At 35.9% G+C, this 14,226-nt stretch overlaps 1 protein-coding gene across 6 annotated transcripts in view; it reads left to right on the top strand.

The window, feature by feature from the left end:
* Positions 1-14,226, top strand: part of PPP1R12A (protein phosphatase 1 regulatory subunit 12A) — a 113,048-nt gene that overhangs the window by 55,281 nt on the left and 43,541 nt on the right. For all 6 annotated transcript variants that reach the window (XM_064419603.1, XM_064419601.1, XM_064419600.1 and 3 more), the window contains exon 3: positions 8,168-8,286. In XM_064419603.1, coding sequence (XP_064275673.1) covers positions 8,168-8,286 — 119 coding nt within the window. The remainder of the gene's footprint in view (positions 1-8,167; positions 8,287-14,226) is intronic.

Raw genomic sequence — 14,226 nt, 5'->3', positions numbered from 1 at the left:
ATCTAAATGGGGGTCAGACTAAGTTCAGTACTACTGAGTGATGCTACAAACTACACTGTGATAGTAATGTTGCTTTACAGAGAGGTCTGCTTACTATATTGTTTCATAATATAATTACAAGTAAGATAAGTTCTGTGATGTAGTAGTTATGTGTATGCTAAGATCTGCTTAACACAGGAAAAGAATTGATCTTGGTTTAAATTTTTCTGATATGAATGCAGTCATGTGGCTGTTAGAGAAAAACAAGCCTGTTAAGTTCATACTCATAACTTCTGCTGAAATAGAAGTCAGCAGGTAAAATCATTATTTTTGATGCTACTGTATCCAAATATAGCAGTGCTGCTTTTGGCATAAGGCGGGAGGTGAGCTGCTAGTGGGATCACCTCTTGTTAGCTGAGAAAAGTGGGAAGCAGCATGGTCTTCCTTCTCCCTCCTCCTCTTCTGCCTCCATGCTGCTGTTACCTCTTCTTCTCAAGCACTGTAACTCAATCCCAATTGTTCACCTTGATGATGGTTCGGTAAATCACCACAAATTATTGGAGACTTGCTATGGGAAAGCATTCCAAACATCATGCTGTCAGTTGGAGTTACAGTATGACCTCTGCAGCTGCAGCGAGACATTTTTCATACTCAGCCTTCACTTTTGCACAGTATGGTGCAAGCTTCAAAATAAACACCCCTTCATGAAGTGCATCATGAAAATAACATTTGATATGCACTTTAAAAATACTTCTTGTATGGCTTCATTTCATTCCTGGTGAAATTTTTGTCCTGTACTCCTCCTGGCAATGCCAGGCTTCTCTTCAGTTTTTTCGTGGGTGCTGCTTCATTTGGAGGTTTTTTATGGTAGGTTGGTTTTTGGTTTGTTCTTTTTTTGGAGTAGGCCATATGGTTCCCTATATGGCTTTCTTCGTGTTTTCGACTTTACTTGCTTCGCTCACTGTTTATTTTCACCTAAACATTGCTCTGCCACCTCTCAAATGTCTTTCCCTTTATATGGATAAGGCAAAATATGAAGGCTTAGTTGCTTTTCAGATGATGCAAGTAGGAATTTTTCCTTTTCCATCTTTGTGTTAAGTTTAGATGGCCACCTACGTACAAATATTTCTAGAGCTGGCTTCTTTCAGAGGTTTCTTGAAGCACAAGGGGACTAAAACTAACCAGATACTGTTATCTACACTGTTTCTTTTATGCTTCTGCATATCAAGAAGGAAGACAGATGGGATTCTACTTAGTGTGCTTTCTTGGGTGTACAAGTAGCAGTGGAGGCTGGGAACAACCAGCTATGTGCAAAATTCAGTCGTGTGTTGGTATGTTATGGAATGTTGGCTTCCTAGTCCTAAATTTATTTTTTTTATAGGTACAATATTTAGAACTGATAGAAAGTGGTGTTTTCATAGGAAGCTTTTTTTTTTGTTTGACTACTTTGATAGCTTTGGGAGTATTTGACAATTTTGAAGTAAAGATGTGTGTCAGCCCAAGATGCCTTTCATAAGAGCTTCACGGGAGAGACTCGGAAGCTGGATTTGATGATATCTGCAAGAGCTATTGCATATTTAAGGACATTAAAATGTTTTTGCAAACTGGTTAATTAGAAAAAAAAGATAAATGCTTTAGTCTGGATTATCCTGATGAAAATTGAAAATAAATGTCTCCTTCTATTTGCTTAATATCTTTTGGCCATTTCTTTCTCACTTTTTTTTTGTTATTCTTTTTTTTAAAGCTTCTCTAGGTATCAGAAATTCTTGGGGTTTGTGTTGTGCAAGCAAAAAAAATCAAAAATTTACCTCTTGTTGATATTAGCTGTCTTAAAATCATCACTCATGTATTTCAGAGTAAATAATTGTCTAGTTATGTCAAATAACCTTAATTGGTCTGATTTAACTTGGTGTTTTGCATAGCTACTAGCTGATGATACTGCTTATGGGGGGAGCATTTCCTTTTTAAAAAGTTCTGCAGCACTCTTTTTTCAAAAGAGGAAGATGTGAGTGAAAGTCTTCTGGATTTTGCAAAGCAGCATTACCTTAGAAGTGCCTGAGTATTTTCATTATTTGGTTTAAATTTAAATGCCATCACAGAAGCCTGTCTTATTTGTGCCAGTCTCTGTTCAGTTTTAAATGCTCAGAAGCAGAATGTTGAGGCACAGCAGTGACTGACAGTGTGGGATGGCGTTTTGCAGAGTGCCTTAATAAGACATCCCTGTGAGTTTGACTTTGTTTTTCAAGTCATTTGAAGGAGAAAGGATTCTAGGCCCACTTGAATTTCTACAGTTTTGGTTCCAGTGCTGAATTTTGGAACCTTCATTTTCTTTTCTAAATCGTAGATTCAGAAGAGAGAACTGCAGTAGTACCTCAGCTGTGGAGAAAGGGGGTTGAGGAGAGTCACCTGTTGGTTTTCTCTGCAGGGCGCAAGGAGAGTCGCCGGTGGTGCAGAGCAGGGGCTGTGCGAGGCAGGCAGGCTCCTCAGCGCTTGGTGGGACCGCTGGTGCCTGCCCCGTGGTGCACACCTTTAACATCTCCACCAAATGCTTATAATGCTCCACCAAATGCAACATAGGTTTCCAAAACCGTGAAGTTGTGGCTTTTTTGTCATTACATTTATCTGGGGTTTGAATTACATGTTCAAAAGTGAGTCTGACATTATGAGGGTGCTTGAGGGAGTGGTTGAGGGGTGGCTGTACACTGGCTGTTCATACCTGTTCAGCCAACTGTGTTTTCCATGGGGCTTGCCCACTGACACAGGGCATATTTATACTGTGTACCACAACAGAGTTTAGCATAATGTTACTCTAATGCTGCTGGATTTGCTTCAGGTTTGTATTATGTTAAGACATTCAAGAAAAATAAGAAGAACAGACCTTTCTTCAATATCTTATTTTGAGAAGTGCATCCTTATAATTCAAGAATCACGTAGAAGTTATAATCCTGTCTCTCAATATGTTGTCCGTACACATATGTATACCTTTTCTTACCTGGCCTATAAGTGTTATTTTTTCTGAAAGTTAAATACCAAATAAAATCCCAAACTGATAAAACCAGGCCAAAACAAAACTACATTTGGAAATGACAAGTAATCTTGAGTTAGTATTTCTACTTTGTCTGAGCTAATAACAACATTGTTAGGAGATCAGAGTGGAACTATTTTACAGTTATAAAATATTTTTTAAAATATTCCCAGACATTTAAAGCCAATGGGAGGTCTGAGAAGGACCAGGTTTTACAGTTTCAGTATACTTCAACTTTTAAAAAAACTGGAAATAGAGTTGTTAAAATTTTATATTTTTATTTGTTAAGTGTCTCTTGGAGGCCTAATTGTTTGGCCAGAGTTATTGTAAATGTATTTTTACCAGTAATATGGATGTTTTACAAAGATATACTTTCACAAGTGCATTGCTACTTTATATGTTTTAAAAAAATAAACAGTGAAACAATTCTGAAAGGCTTTAAAAAAATAAAATTCATATTCCAAAATAGTCCGGTTTTAACTTTTTTCCTTGTTTGTTTCTTCGAATGAGGTTTTACACAGCTGCATGAATACAGTGATACGTTTTCAGTCTCTGGCTCTTTTCAATTAAGATACTAATGGAATTAATTTGAACTCCAACATGTATGGATTTTTTTTGAACCAGCTGGGTTTAGCTGAAATCTTAAATGTTAGCTAATTAGTTAAAAGTTCTTGGCAGTTGCGCTGTTAGTTGGGCCCCTTGCTGGCAATTAGGCCTTGTTTCCCAGGAAGGACACACTGAGCATGTTTATTTAAAATGTATATGTAGCATTTTTTTAGGCAGGTCCCTCTCATCGTATTTTAGGAGTCAGGAACTGCTGTCCAGTCTTCTGAACAGTCTGATGGGACCACTTGTTTGTGCCAGTGAGTCTCCAGTGAGCTCAGTCAGCAGTTTGTAATGGCCACTTCTCTGCCCTTCCCTGTGCCTTCCACCCTTCTGGTGACCTTCAGGTTCAGCCAGTACTTCAAGTTAATTATATCTGTAATGACTTTGCAAACTTGTTTCCAGATACTGTGAACTGGGCCAAGGTTCGAATGTAAACATATGCCCCTCTTTCTGGTGCTGAGATAAATAATATGAAAATGCTATCTGCAGTGTTATCCAAGTTTGAGCATCTTCCAGATTCTGAAATTCTAAATTCAGAGATATGACTCAACTTTGTATACAAAGTGTCTTCAGAGAGAGGTGGTTTCCTCTCTTTTTTTCTATATATGCATTTTGTTAACAGATGTACAGACACACAAAGTTCAGTTGTAAAGGAATTTTTTTTGGTTTGGGATTTTTTTTTTTAATTCAGAATGTAGGCCACATTGCTAGTTAAATATTTTTTATTTCCAGTTCCTGGGATTTGTTTTGGTGTGGACTGTTTGGCTTTTGTACAGTAATCTCAGAGGGTTAGTTTTTATTGTCTCAGATATACTGAGATTCCAGTCCTTTATTAGTGATATAAAAATATATTTTTCACTAAAAGATGGGAGAGTATATAGGTTTCATAATAATTCTAGAAAAATAAATGTTTGTTTTGGTGTTTTTTCCAAAGGAGTTAATTTCAGTTTTCAGTAGCTATTGAGGAGTATATAGTAGTGACTCCTTGAATAAAAAATACAGTTAGAAGCATATTTGCCTTCATTAAACAATAGTATTGCAAAGCAAACTTCTTCCAGTCTTACCCAGACTGCATAATCCTTGTCATGGAAATATCAGAATAAAAGTATCAGGAATTATTTTCTTTTCTTTCGCTGCTTTTGTCTCTCCTAGTATTCCTGGGATACTTCAGTTTGCTATATTTAGATCCCGAGAGTATAAAAGTGTACCTTTAGCTTCAGTGTTAACACTTGAAAGCTTTAGCTTGATAAAACAGGATGGTATGAATCAAACTGCTGTTTCCTTGCCATCTATTTAGATTTAGAATTAAAGCTTTCCAATACATGATACAGATTATCACTGAATTTTCTTAATTTTTGTTCTGTAGTTGTCTGTTGAACATGACCATTTTTTGAACAAGTGAATTTCAAAAGATACAAATGCAAGGGCTATACCAGAAAAGTTTAGTAGGAGATGGTGGAAGACTTATATGTTTTTACTTTTTCACTGCTTCCAAGTTTACATAAAGCACCTTTTTATAGACATGGTGTCAAAATGCATAGGGCTGGGCTTTTCATTACACAGCTTCAATTTCCTTTTCACTGTGTATATATGTGATATGTATGTATGTAACGGTAAAAATTAAATACCTGTCAAGGAAGTGAAGTTTATGTTTGCTTGCTTTAGAAAGATGAAATGTCAAGGTGAAGGTAAAATTTACTTTAAAATGTAAAATACAAGCAGTCGTTTGTATACATTATTTAGGTTTTTTCCCAAAACATGCAAGTCTTAATATCCGCGTACATACCTGCACACCATGATACACAGTGGCACATGAAGATTCTAGTATATGGTACCAGGGTAACTGAAATGTCAAATACACCTTCATTTGAAGTCATGCTATATAAGTTCTAAATAACGTTTTGTTTGAAATGCAGTTCATTCGAGAAGTATTTTTCTTATGTAAACAGCAAAATCTTCTCATTCTTAGGATTATTCTGGTACTGTCTTCTGCTCAGTTATGCCTTACAAAGTCAGGGCATCATTCTCTTGGTCTTGTTTACCAAATCTGTCTTCTTTGTGTATGCAATGCGGGGTCAAGTTATGGACTCATGGAAAATGATTCCTCTCCTTTCATTGATAGCACTAAGTTTCTAATAAAACCATTGGTTCTGTAGGTACCAGGTTCATGTGCCATGTGAACCCTGTCATAGCTTGGCTGAAAGTAGCTTTAGGTGAACAAATGCATAATACACTTTTACAGGATGAGGTAATCTGAATGACATGGAAAACAGAACAATTGTAGATTTTTTTTCAGGTGAGAAAAGGCTACACATTAAAGGTATCTTTAAAATAGTTGGAATTTGAGTTACTTGGTTTATCTTTAATAATGTTCTTTCACTTAATTTTCCTGAGAGGATCAGTGTTAATTTTTTGAGAGTGATAGCAGTGGAGGGGTCTAGTTGATGTGGCTGAAGGAAGGCTGGGAAAAGTGTGTTGTCTCTTCTTTGGCAAGGAGTGTGCTGCCTTTCATCTTTGATGTGTTTCTTCCATCCCTTTAAATCCTGTGAACTTGGAGCAAATTCACCTATGCTTGCTTTGCTGACCCAGGAAAACCAAATCCCTGTAAGCACCTGCAAAAGGAAAATCAGATAACTGTACTTCTCCAACCTTACTAGCATTGCTGATCTGTTTTTGATCTGCAAGCAGCTTCATTTTGAAGTCTGCTTTTAAAGAATCGATTGTGAAGTTGTCCATCTATAACAATAATAACTCTTTAAAATGCTATGCTAGCCTTTTATTCATTCCCTACACTTTTTTTATGTGTTCCTTCTTTTATCATATCTATATTGGCCCAGTTGACCAAATACAACTGCTTCAATGAGATATGTGTTTTTCTTAGAGAAGTGCTTTAATTTTCTGCTAGAGGTATTGCGTGGAGATACATAAAAGTGGTTTTTTCCCTGTCTGTATTAGAACGTAAACATTGAAAGAACATTATTATTCACTTGAATTTTTAAATAAAGATATGTTTGTAAGTGGTTGACTTTATTTTGACTTTGTAAGAGGCCTGATTTCCCCAGTGCTGTTTTTGTCTAACAAACACCTGCAGAACAATTACCTCATCTGTGACATGGGAGGCTGTATCACTGTTAGTACAACTAGTATTGTTGAGAAATGTTGTTCCTCTGTATTAATTTTTCATTCCTGCAGAAGTTCAATCTCTTAAAAGGAGGGAGGTCATAGTTAGATCACAGCGCTCTCAAGAAGAACAGTATAAAACCAGCATGGTATACCAGCATCAAAGTTGCTGGTAGCAACTGATGGTGTATGGAGATTTGCCTTTCTGGGAATTAGTTTTCATTTTGTGATCTACTAGTTCTTACCACTTCTTGATGTAATTAGAGAGATTTAGTAACAAATACTAATTAAGTCATACATTAAAAAATACAGATATAGGAGAGTATTAGATTTGAGTTATTGATTAAAGATAACAGATTTCAGCTATCTAGGATGATAATTAATTGGCAGAAGTTAAGGCAGCAATAAAGTACTTCAAAGAATTTGTATTAGTGTTGGATTAATTGTGTGATTGTCTCCTGTAGAATTTGGCATTCTGTAATAGTGAAGGTAGGAAAGCACAATTTTGTACACCTCTTATGACAGATGATTGATTCTTCAGTATATCCTGATTTTTTTTTCTCAAATATATGGAATATATGAATCAAGCTGTGCAAGACAGAAGGTGTGTTTGCAGATTTTTGCTTGTCGGGACTCTTGGCTCAAAGTATTGATTTTTTTAGGTAAATGGAAATACTATGGTTAGAAGCTGCAATACTCTCTTGATCAATTTAAATTTTTCCTTAGCTGTAACTTTTCAATAGTTTCATAGGTTTATGGTTTAATACAATTAAATAATATAATATTTTTGTGACCTGTTGTTGGAATTGATCTTTTGATGTAATTGGAAATGGAGAGTTTTGGGTTCTTGACTCCTGAGACAGTAACATATCAGATAAGAAAACATAATGGGGTTGAAATGTGTGAAGTACTGTTTTCTTTCTCCCACTTGCCTCCTTTCCCACCAAAAGCTGACCTTATAAATACTTAGAAGGAAATGTAGTTTTGTTTTTATTGACTTTAAGAAGCTGCCAAAAAGATCAGGAGTCATTGTTGTGGCAAATTGTATGTGCCATTGACTTATAGGAAAAGTGGCTTAATAAGAGGAGGTCACAGGAATTGGTGGTTCTGTCCCTGTTCACCTTGTCATCACTTTTGGTCTTTATCTAGCCATTTTCTTCTTTCAGTCCTTCCAGGTATGTATGAAACATGTCAGGAGTCTTTGTGGCAAACCAATACCAGAAAGCTATTTGTATTAATGGGTATTAGGATGAAAAGACCTATGGGTATTCATAGGTTGCAGACAGTCACAAGTGTTTGTACTTACAGCCAATATAAATGTTTCTATTGTATCTGTACATATGATATCCTGGTGGCTGATGAGTTGGTTTTTTGGGGTTTTTTTTGCATCAGCTTTGCTATGTTATTTATGGGCTTTTTTTCTTTGTCTGTTGGCAGGTATTTAATTAGTCAAGGAGCACATGTAGGAGCTGTAAATAGTGAAGGAGACACTCCATTAGATATTGCTGAAGAAGAGGCAATGGAAGAGCTGCTTCAGAATGAAGTAAATAGACAAGGTAATTTTGAATACAGAAGGGTGGTTGTATTTATGGACACTAAATGTATTTTTGAGAACTTGGGCTAAATTGTGACTGTTGAAGTTAATTTATTTTCTAAACAGCGTTGGTCAATATAGAATGGATGGTGTTTGAAATGTCTATCTCTTAAAACAGATTTACATAATTTAACAGTAAACTAATAATTGTTTCAGGCTTTGCCCAGTTTTAATTTATATGCTCAAACCCATTTAATGCCCAAAGAAAATGGCAAAAAGAAACTGGAAGACATGATCTGCAGGGAAATAAGAGATACCTACTGATACACAGAAGTAGACAGTGGATTTGCAAAGTCTTTGATTCAGTTAATTGGTAGTGTTAACAGAAATTTGATTAGCAGTTTTTACAGTTAACACACAGCGAACATCAGGTTAGACAGTTGGTGTGTTTTTTGTCTATATTACCATTTTTCTATTTTAATTAGTTGTTCTCTTTTCTAACAGTACTGTCAGTCTTGCTTGAGAGTTGTTTCTGGAATTCACCTCAGCCTAGATTTCTTAAGGTTGTTCTTGAAATGCTTGGCTTTACTGATGTGCAGTACTCAATGGCTGCAGTAACTATTTATGAAATTGGAATTGTTTGGGGAATGAACTCCTCCAAAATCTCTCTTTTATATGTTACTGCATTTTTTGAAGAAATATTTTGCTGTATAGGATTTTATATACATTTTTGTAATGTGGATATACAAGATTACTAATACAACAACACTAATTTTTATTCTTTTGCAAATTTAATTAAGTTATTTTGAAAGCCCAGTTATAAAATTAGCCACAGCACTGAAAATTTCAGTGAGGTTCACATATTTCACAATTGAAGCTTACTGTAAAATGTGTAGGGTACTGTCTTTATAAATCTGAGAAGAAGGTACATGTTCCCACACTGTAGCTATCAGCTTCTAAAAGAATAATTTAGGTTGTTTTAAAATACTAAATTTCACTTGGTATGGACAGCCTACTTTCCTTCCTCTTTCATTTTTATGGCAGTTGGTTTGCTTGCCTGTTTTCACAGAAGCAGGGAAGAAGGCATGCATTATCCCTCCTTCTAAATTTGTGTTTGAAGACATAAGAACCAAGGGCTTTTATGTGCAGAGATAAAATCAAAGGAAGTATTTCATGATTGTGGATAAGAATGGACTAGGAATGGTATGAATCTGGATGTGAAGTTACAGTGCATGTCTTACTAAATCATGAGACAGTTGTCTCAGCAGTGAGGTTTTAATTATGCACCTTTGATGGCATTCTAGCTTGGATATAGATTTGACATAAATTTGTGTGTTAATGTTGCATTAAAAAAGGATTATTTAGTCATTATCAGAATCACTTAAAAAGTTCGTAATTGTGTGTTTTGTGGCTAGAGAAGTTAATAGCTCCAAAATAGGAACCTAATTGTTTATCTTAATGTGCCGTTAACAGCGAGGCATTGTCAGTTTCATTTCTGGCTATACATATAGCTGAATATAATTATCACTCTGGCAGTGAGATAATTTGTATTTGTTCCATATTATACACTCTTTCATATCAAAGCATTGCCACAGTTTTGATAATGCAAGTTAACGCTGGGGTCTGTGGAATGATCAGCCCTGGCTCAGTGCTAAGGGTCATGGAAGACCAGGCTATTTATTTTGAAAATAAACAAGCCTGGGTGACAAAATGTCCTATCTCTTTGTAGGTAGAATATGCAGTGTGAAAATTAAGTAGGCATTTTCCATAACATTTTTGCCTTGCAACCCTTTCATGTATTTATTCCTACGTTCAATGAGTTTTCGTTTTTGTGTTGCAGTGTTAGTGCTGTAAATTTGGCTTCCTACATATCGGCAGAGTTGTTTGGTGGCAAAAAATTGCTTGGAAAGATTGGTCAGGTTCATCATGAGTTTTAAGTGATGATATTTGATGTTTGTTACTGTTAGAAATCCGAGAAGAATCACTTGTTATGTCTCCTTTTTTGCTGCTTTTGCAGGCCTTACGTCTTTATAGCAAATGTCAAAACAGAATACTCAGCTACTCAGCGTTCTGTTAATCACCAATTTGTACTTATGCCCAATTTTTGGCAGCTATCAAGCTGTATTTTAAGGACATGTCTTATTACAGGACAAAATGTGGAAGTCTCTAGAGACACTAAATGCACAAAAATAAATCCTAGAATACAATACAGTTCAGTTCTGTGTGACATTACAGGCTTAATAAAAGGAAGGATCTGCAATGTTTCCTCATCCTATTTTAGTATTCAGGCTCCAAGGTCTGATATGACTAGAGAGGAGATGGTCAGTGATCCAAAATAATCTTCTTGTTATACAAGTTCTATTGTAATGAGTGTTGGCCATTAAAGAATAAAGATTTTCTAGTATTATTATCCAGTGTCTATTTTTCTTTAGTCATTCTGATTCCCATATGCTACACCTCTAAATTGCACCAAGGGTCAGTGTCTTCTTGTGTCCTGCTGAGCAAATAGAATGACTTGACATAATGGACTGTGCAGGAATTGTGAACTAAGGGAATAGCTATCCTGTAACTGAAGCTGTACCACTCTGATAGTTAGGAAAATATTTTTCTACCCTAATCTTCCATGGAGAATTATTGGCTTAATTATTTTTTGAGCTTAAAACCTACCTTAGTTTTGTAATTTGTGAGAAGGTAAATTACATGCTCAAGTAAGGTATAAAGATTTTTTTGACCCAGTTGCAAGCACTTCACAGATAACAAAATCAGCTGTTTTATGGAAATTATTCTGGAGTAGTGCTGAACAACTGTTCTGTTTGCACTCCATATGGTTAAACTATTTTGTGTGTTATAAAAAAACCCATTATCAAGGACTTGTTTCGTTGTTCCTCCACATGACTAATGTCTTTTGCATTGGTCAGTCCCATATAGGGGCTACTGCAATTCTCAAAATCATTTAGCTTCATCAAAAATATTATTTAGCTTCTCATTGTGGCCTGTCATGTTTCTGCTCTGCAGTGTTTCAACACAGAGTTGTGGAAGTTGTCTTTTACCAGTAAAGTTTTCATTTGCACTGGTGAAAACCAGCAGACTTGAAAGAGATGTGGCTTTAGTCCTGGACAGCTTTAAATGTTGTCTCTCCTCAGGGCTCGAGTGGGGTTATGTATAATGGTTTGAAGTGACTTTTTTAGCTGTTGGATCATCAGATGTCCTCTTAAAATTATTTTTAACTGCTTAAGCAGTTATTTTGAATTATAGGAAACATTCTCAGGAGGTGAGTTAGTGGTGAGAGGTGATGTGAGGTGAATCAGGGGCTCAGTGTGGTAGCTATTTATTCAGTAACTATCAAGAGTGGTCACTCCTCCTGTTCCAAGCAGAAACACATGTTCCTCATTCTTAATTATAGGTAATGTGAAAAGACTCTCCCAGATGTATTGCTTAACTCAGATTTGTTTATGTGGATAAAATGCGAACTATTACATTTGTATATAAACATTCACTTCATGAAGTAAAAAGTGGGTTGATCTTCCCTGCAGTATCTATAAAACATGCCTTTATATGGCTGAGTCGTCCTGAAACAATGATTCAGCAGTTAAAATTATGCTGAATTTTCATTAAATGCTCTCTGAATGGCACACTGTTTTCAAACCTGTTCGGGGCTGTTGAGTAACACTTGTTGATCAGAAAAAAAGTGGAAGCATTTAGCAATAAATTATTAATGATATAAGTTGTTCGGCAGCCAGAGTGGTTAACGCGCTGGTGCTGTGAGCGAGTGCGGCGGCTGAGGCTGAGCTGGGAGGCAGCGCATTGCCATCTATGGGCCGTCGGGAGAAAGGGTTGGAAATAGATGATAGGCATTTGCTTTTCCCCTGGTCTGGAAAACAAAAGGAAGGAGAAAGGCCCATACAAGGTATAATAAAGTCTGTTTACATTCCATTTTCTGTAGTTAATAATGGGAATTGTATTTATCTCAGAGCACAACCTTTTTTTGTGTGCCACAAAGTTTAATTCCCATTTTCATGCCGGTTATTAGTGTGGAATGTTTTATTTAGATTGGCAAGATTCTGGTGCTTTCTTCTGTTGAAATATGACCAGAAATGAACTGTCTTGTAAAATAATGTATTGATACAGCCCTTACTCCTCTGCAACCATTGTGTTTTGTTTGGGCTTCAGAAGTGCAGTAGTTTGTGATATTAATGGAAGTCTGTATTGAGTATTAGTTACTTTTTTCTGCAAAAGCATTGCTGTTTTGATATAATCACCTGGGTTGTTAGGCCTTTCTGGTAAGGTTAGATGTGACCCATTAGAAGCTCACAAGATCAGGGTCTGGAATGAGTTTTTGCTCTGTTCTTCCTTTATACCGAAGTGTCTCAGAACAAACAGCTATGTAAATAACAGTTTTACACTGATAGGAGTTTTTTCAGATTCTTCAGGTGGAAAAGGTTACTCATGCTGATAAGGATTCACAGTTGGACTTTGAGCATACAAAAAAGGGAATGGACATAAATGTGACTAAGAGATGATCAAATATACACTATTTATTTATATAGTAGTATTTTACAGGCAACACTGACGTGTAAATGACTGTATTCTAGAGTATTGTCCCAGGATCTGCTGATCACTGCTGTGTCATTCTGAAAGGCAAGCAGATGCTCACGCCCATGAAGTTAGTAGTTCACATATCAGTATGTAGGAGCTTCCTGAGGAATGAGAATATGTGATTATCAGTGTATTATAGATTCAGAGTTCCTGGTCTTCATTCTTCATATTTGTCATACTTGGAAGGTTTTTCAGCTTTTTCCTCTGCTGAGTCTTTCAACAGCCTTGTATGTCTTCCTGCATCTTGGAGACTCAACATCCAAATTATGGTTTTTTGTCAGTTTCTGATAAAATGTAATTCTATTAATTTTTTTCCTAAATTGTAAAGATTAAAATGGTTTTGCTGGGCAATTAATTCAGTGAGTCTAGGAGTTCGGTCAAGTCCTCAGAACACTGACTGTTTAACTTGCTTTGGTTACTTTATGGCACTTAGTGAAGTTTTATCTTTTGATTGTCTTTAGCATTAAGTTTTACAGTATATATCGCCCAGGTCCCTGCATACCAGTGTGTAAGATTAGAGAAATCATACACATAAAAACATTTTGTTGGAGGTTTGGCCACTGATTTTCTTAAAAAGGTCAACCCAGATGCAGTTTGTGCTCTTGATGATCACAGTTTCTAAATTGCCTTTCCTTATGAGTACTCCTTATGAGTTGTCACTATTCAGCCATCAATAGTTAGAATTATGCTCATGCATAGTTCAAGATCTCTTTCCTGCTATGTTTTTGAGTAGTACTTACAAAAATGCTTGCAAATAATGTGTTTGCATTCTTTTTCAGGGTTTGGAATACATGTACTTGTAGGTATTGTGATGATAGACTGTTTTTCCCTTTCCATCAGTGTATTTTTTTTTTGTGAGACATACTGTAAAAAATTTTCAGTGTTTTGGGTGGTTTTTTTTAGTAGAGCTATGAAAGTGCAATATCCAAAGTGTTGTCTATTTGTGTAAAATATTTGTGATTCATGCTTTAGAAAGTTTACAAGGTACAGCTCCATTTTGTCATCAGTATTAAGAAGCAAGATTGTTTCTCTTCCCATAGAGGTCTGCTTGTAAAACAACTTCATCTGTTTTCTGCTGTATACAGGTGCATCATCACAGACTTGTTTTTTGTTGCTTAGAAAATTAAAATACAATTTTTCTCTTTTTTTTAGAAAGTCACTTCGGTGGTTATTAGTGTGATGGTAGACATTCTTAGAAGAATGATTTTGAAGAGATTTAGTAGATTGATTTTTACTATTATTTATTTACAATACTTTGTCCACCCAGCCCCTCCTTTTGTTAAAAAAGGCATTATGCAAGATGTCTTACAATGTTGGATGTTTCCATAACCTTGGAATTCATCTTCCCAAAAATACTCATGTCTAA

Source organism: Passer domesticus, chromosome 5 (genome assembly GCF_036417665.1).
Source record: "Passer domesticus isolate bPasDom1 chromosome 5, bPasDom1.hap1, whole genome shotgun sequence".
Taxonomy (NCBI): Eukaryota; Metazoa; Chordata; class Aves; order Passeriformes; family Passeridae; genus Passer; species Passer domesticus.
The sequence above is the reverse complement of the archived record's forward strand: the minus strand, read 5'-3'. Positions and strand labels throughout refer to the sequence as shown.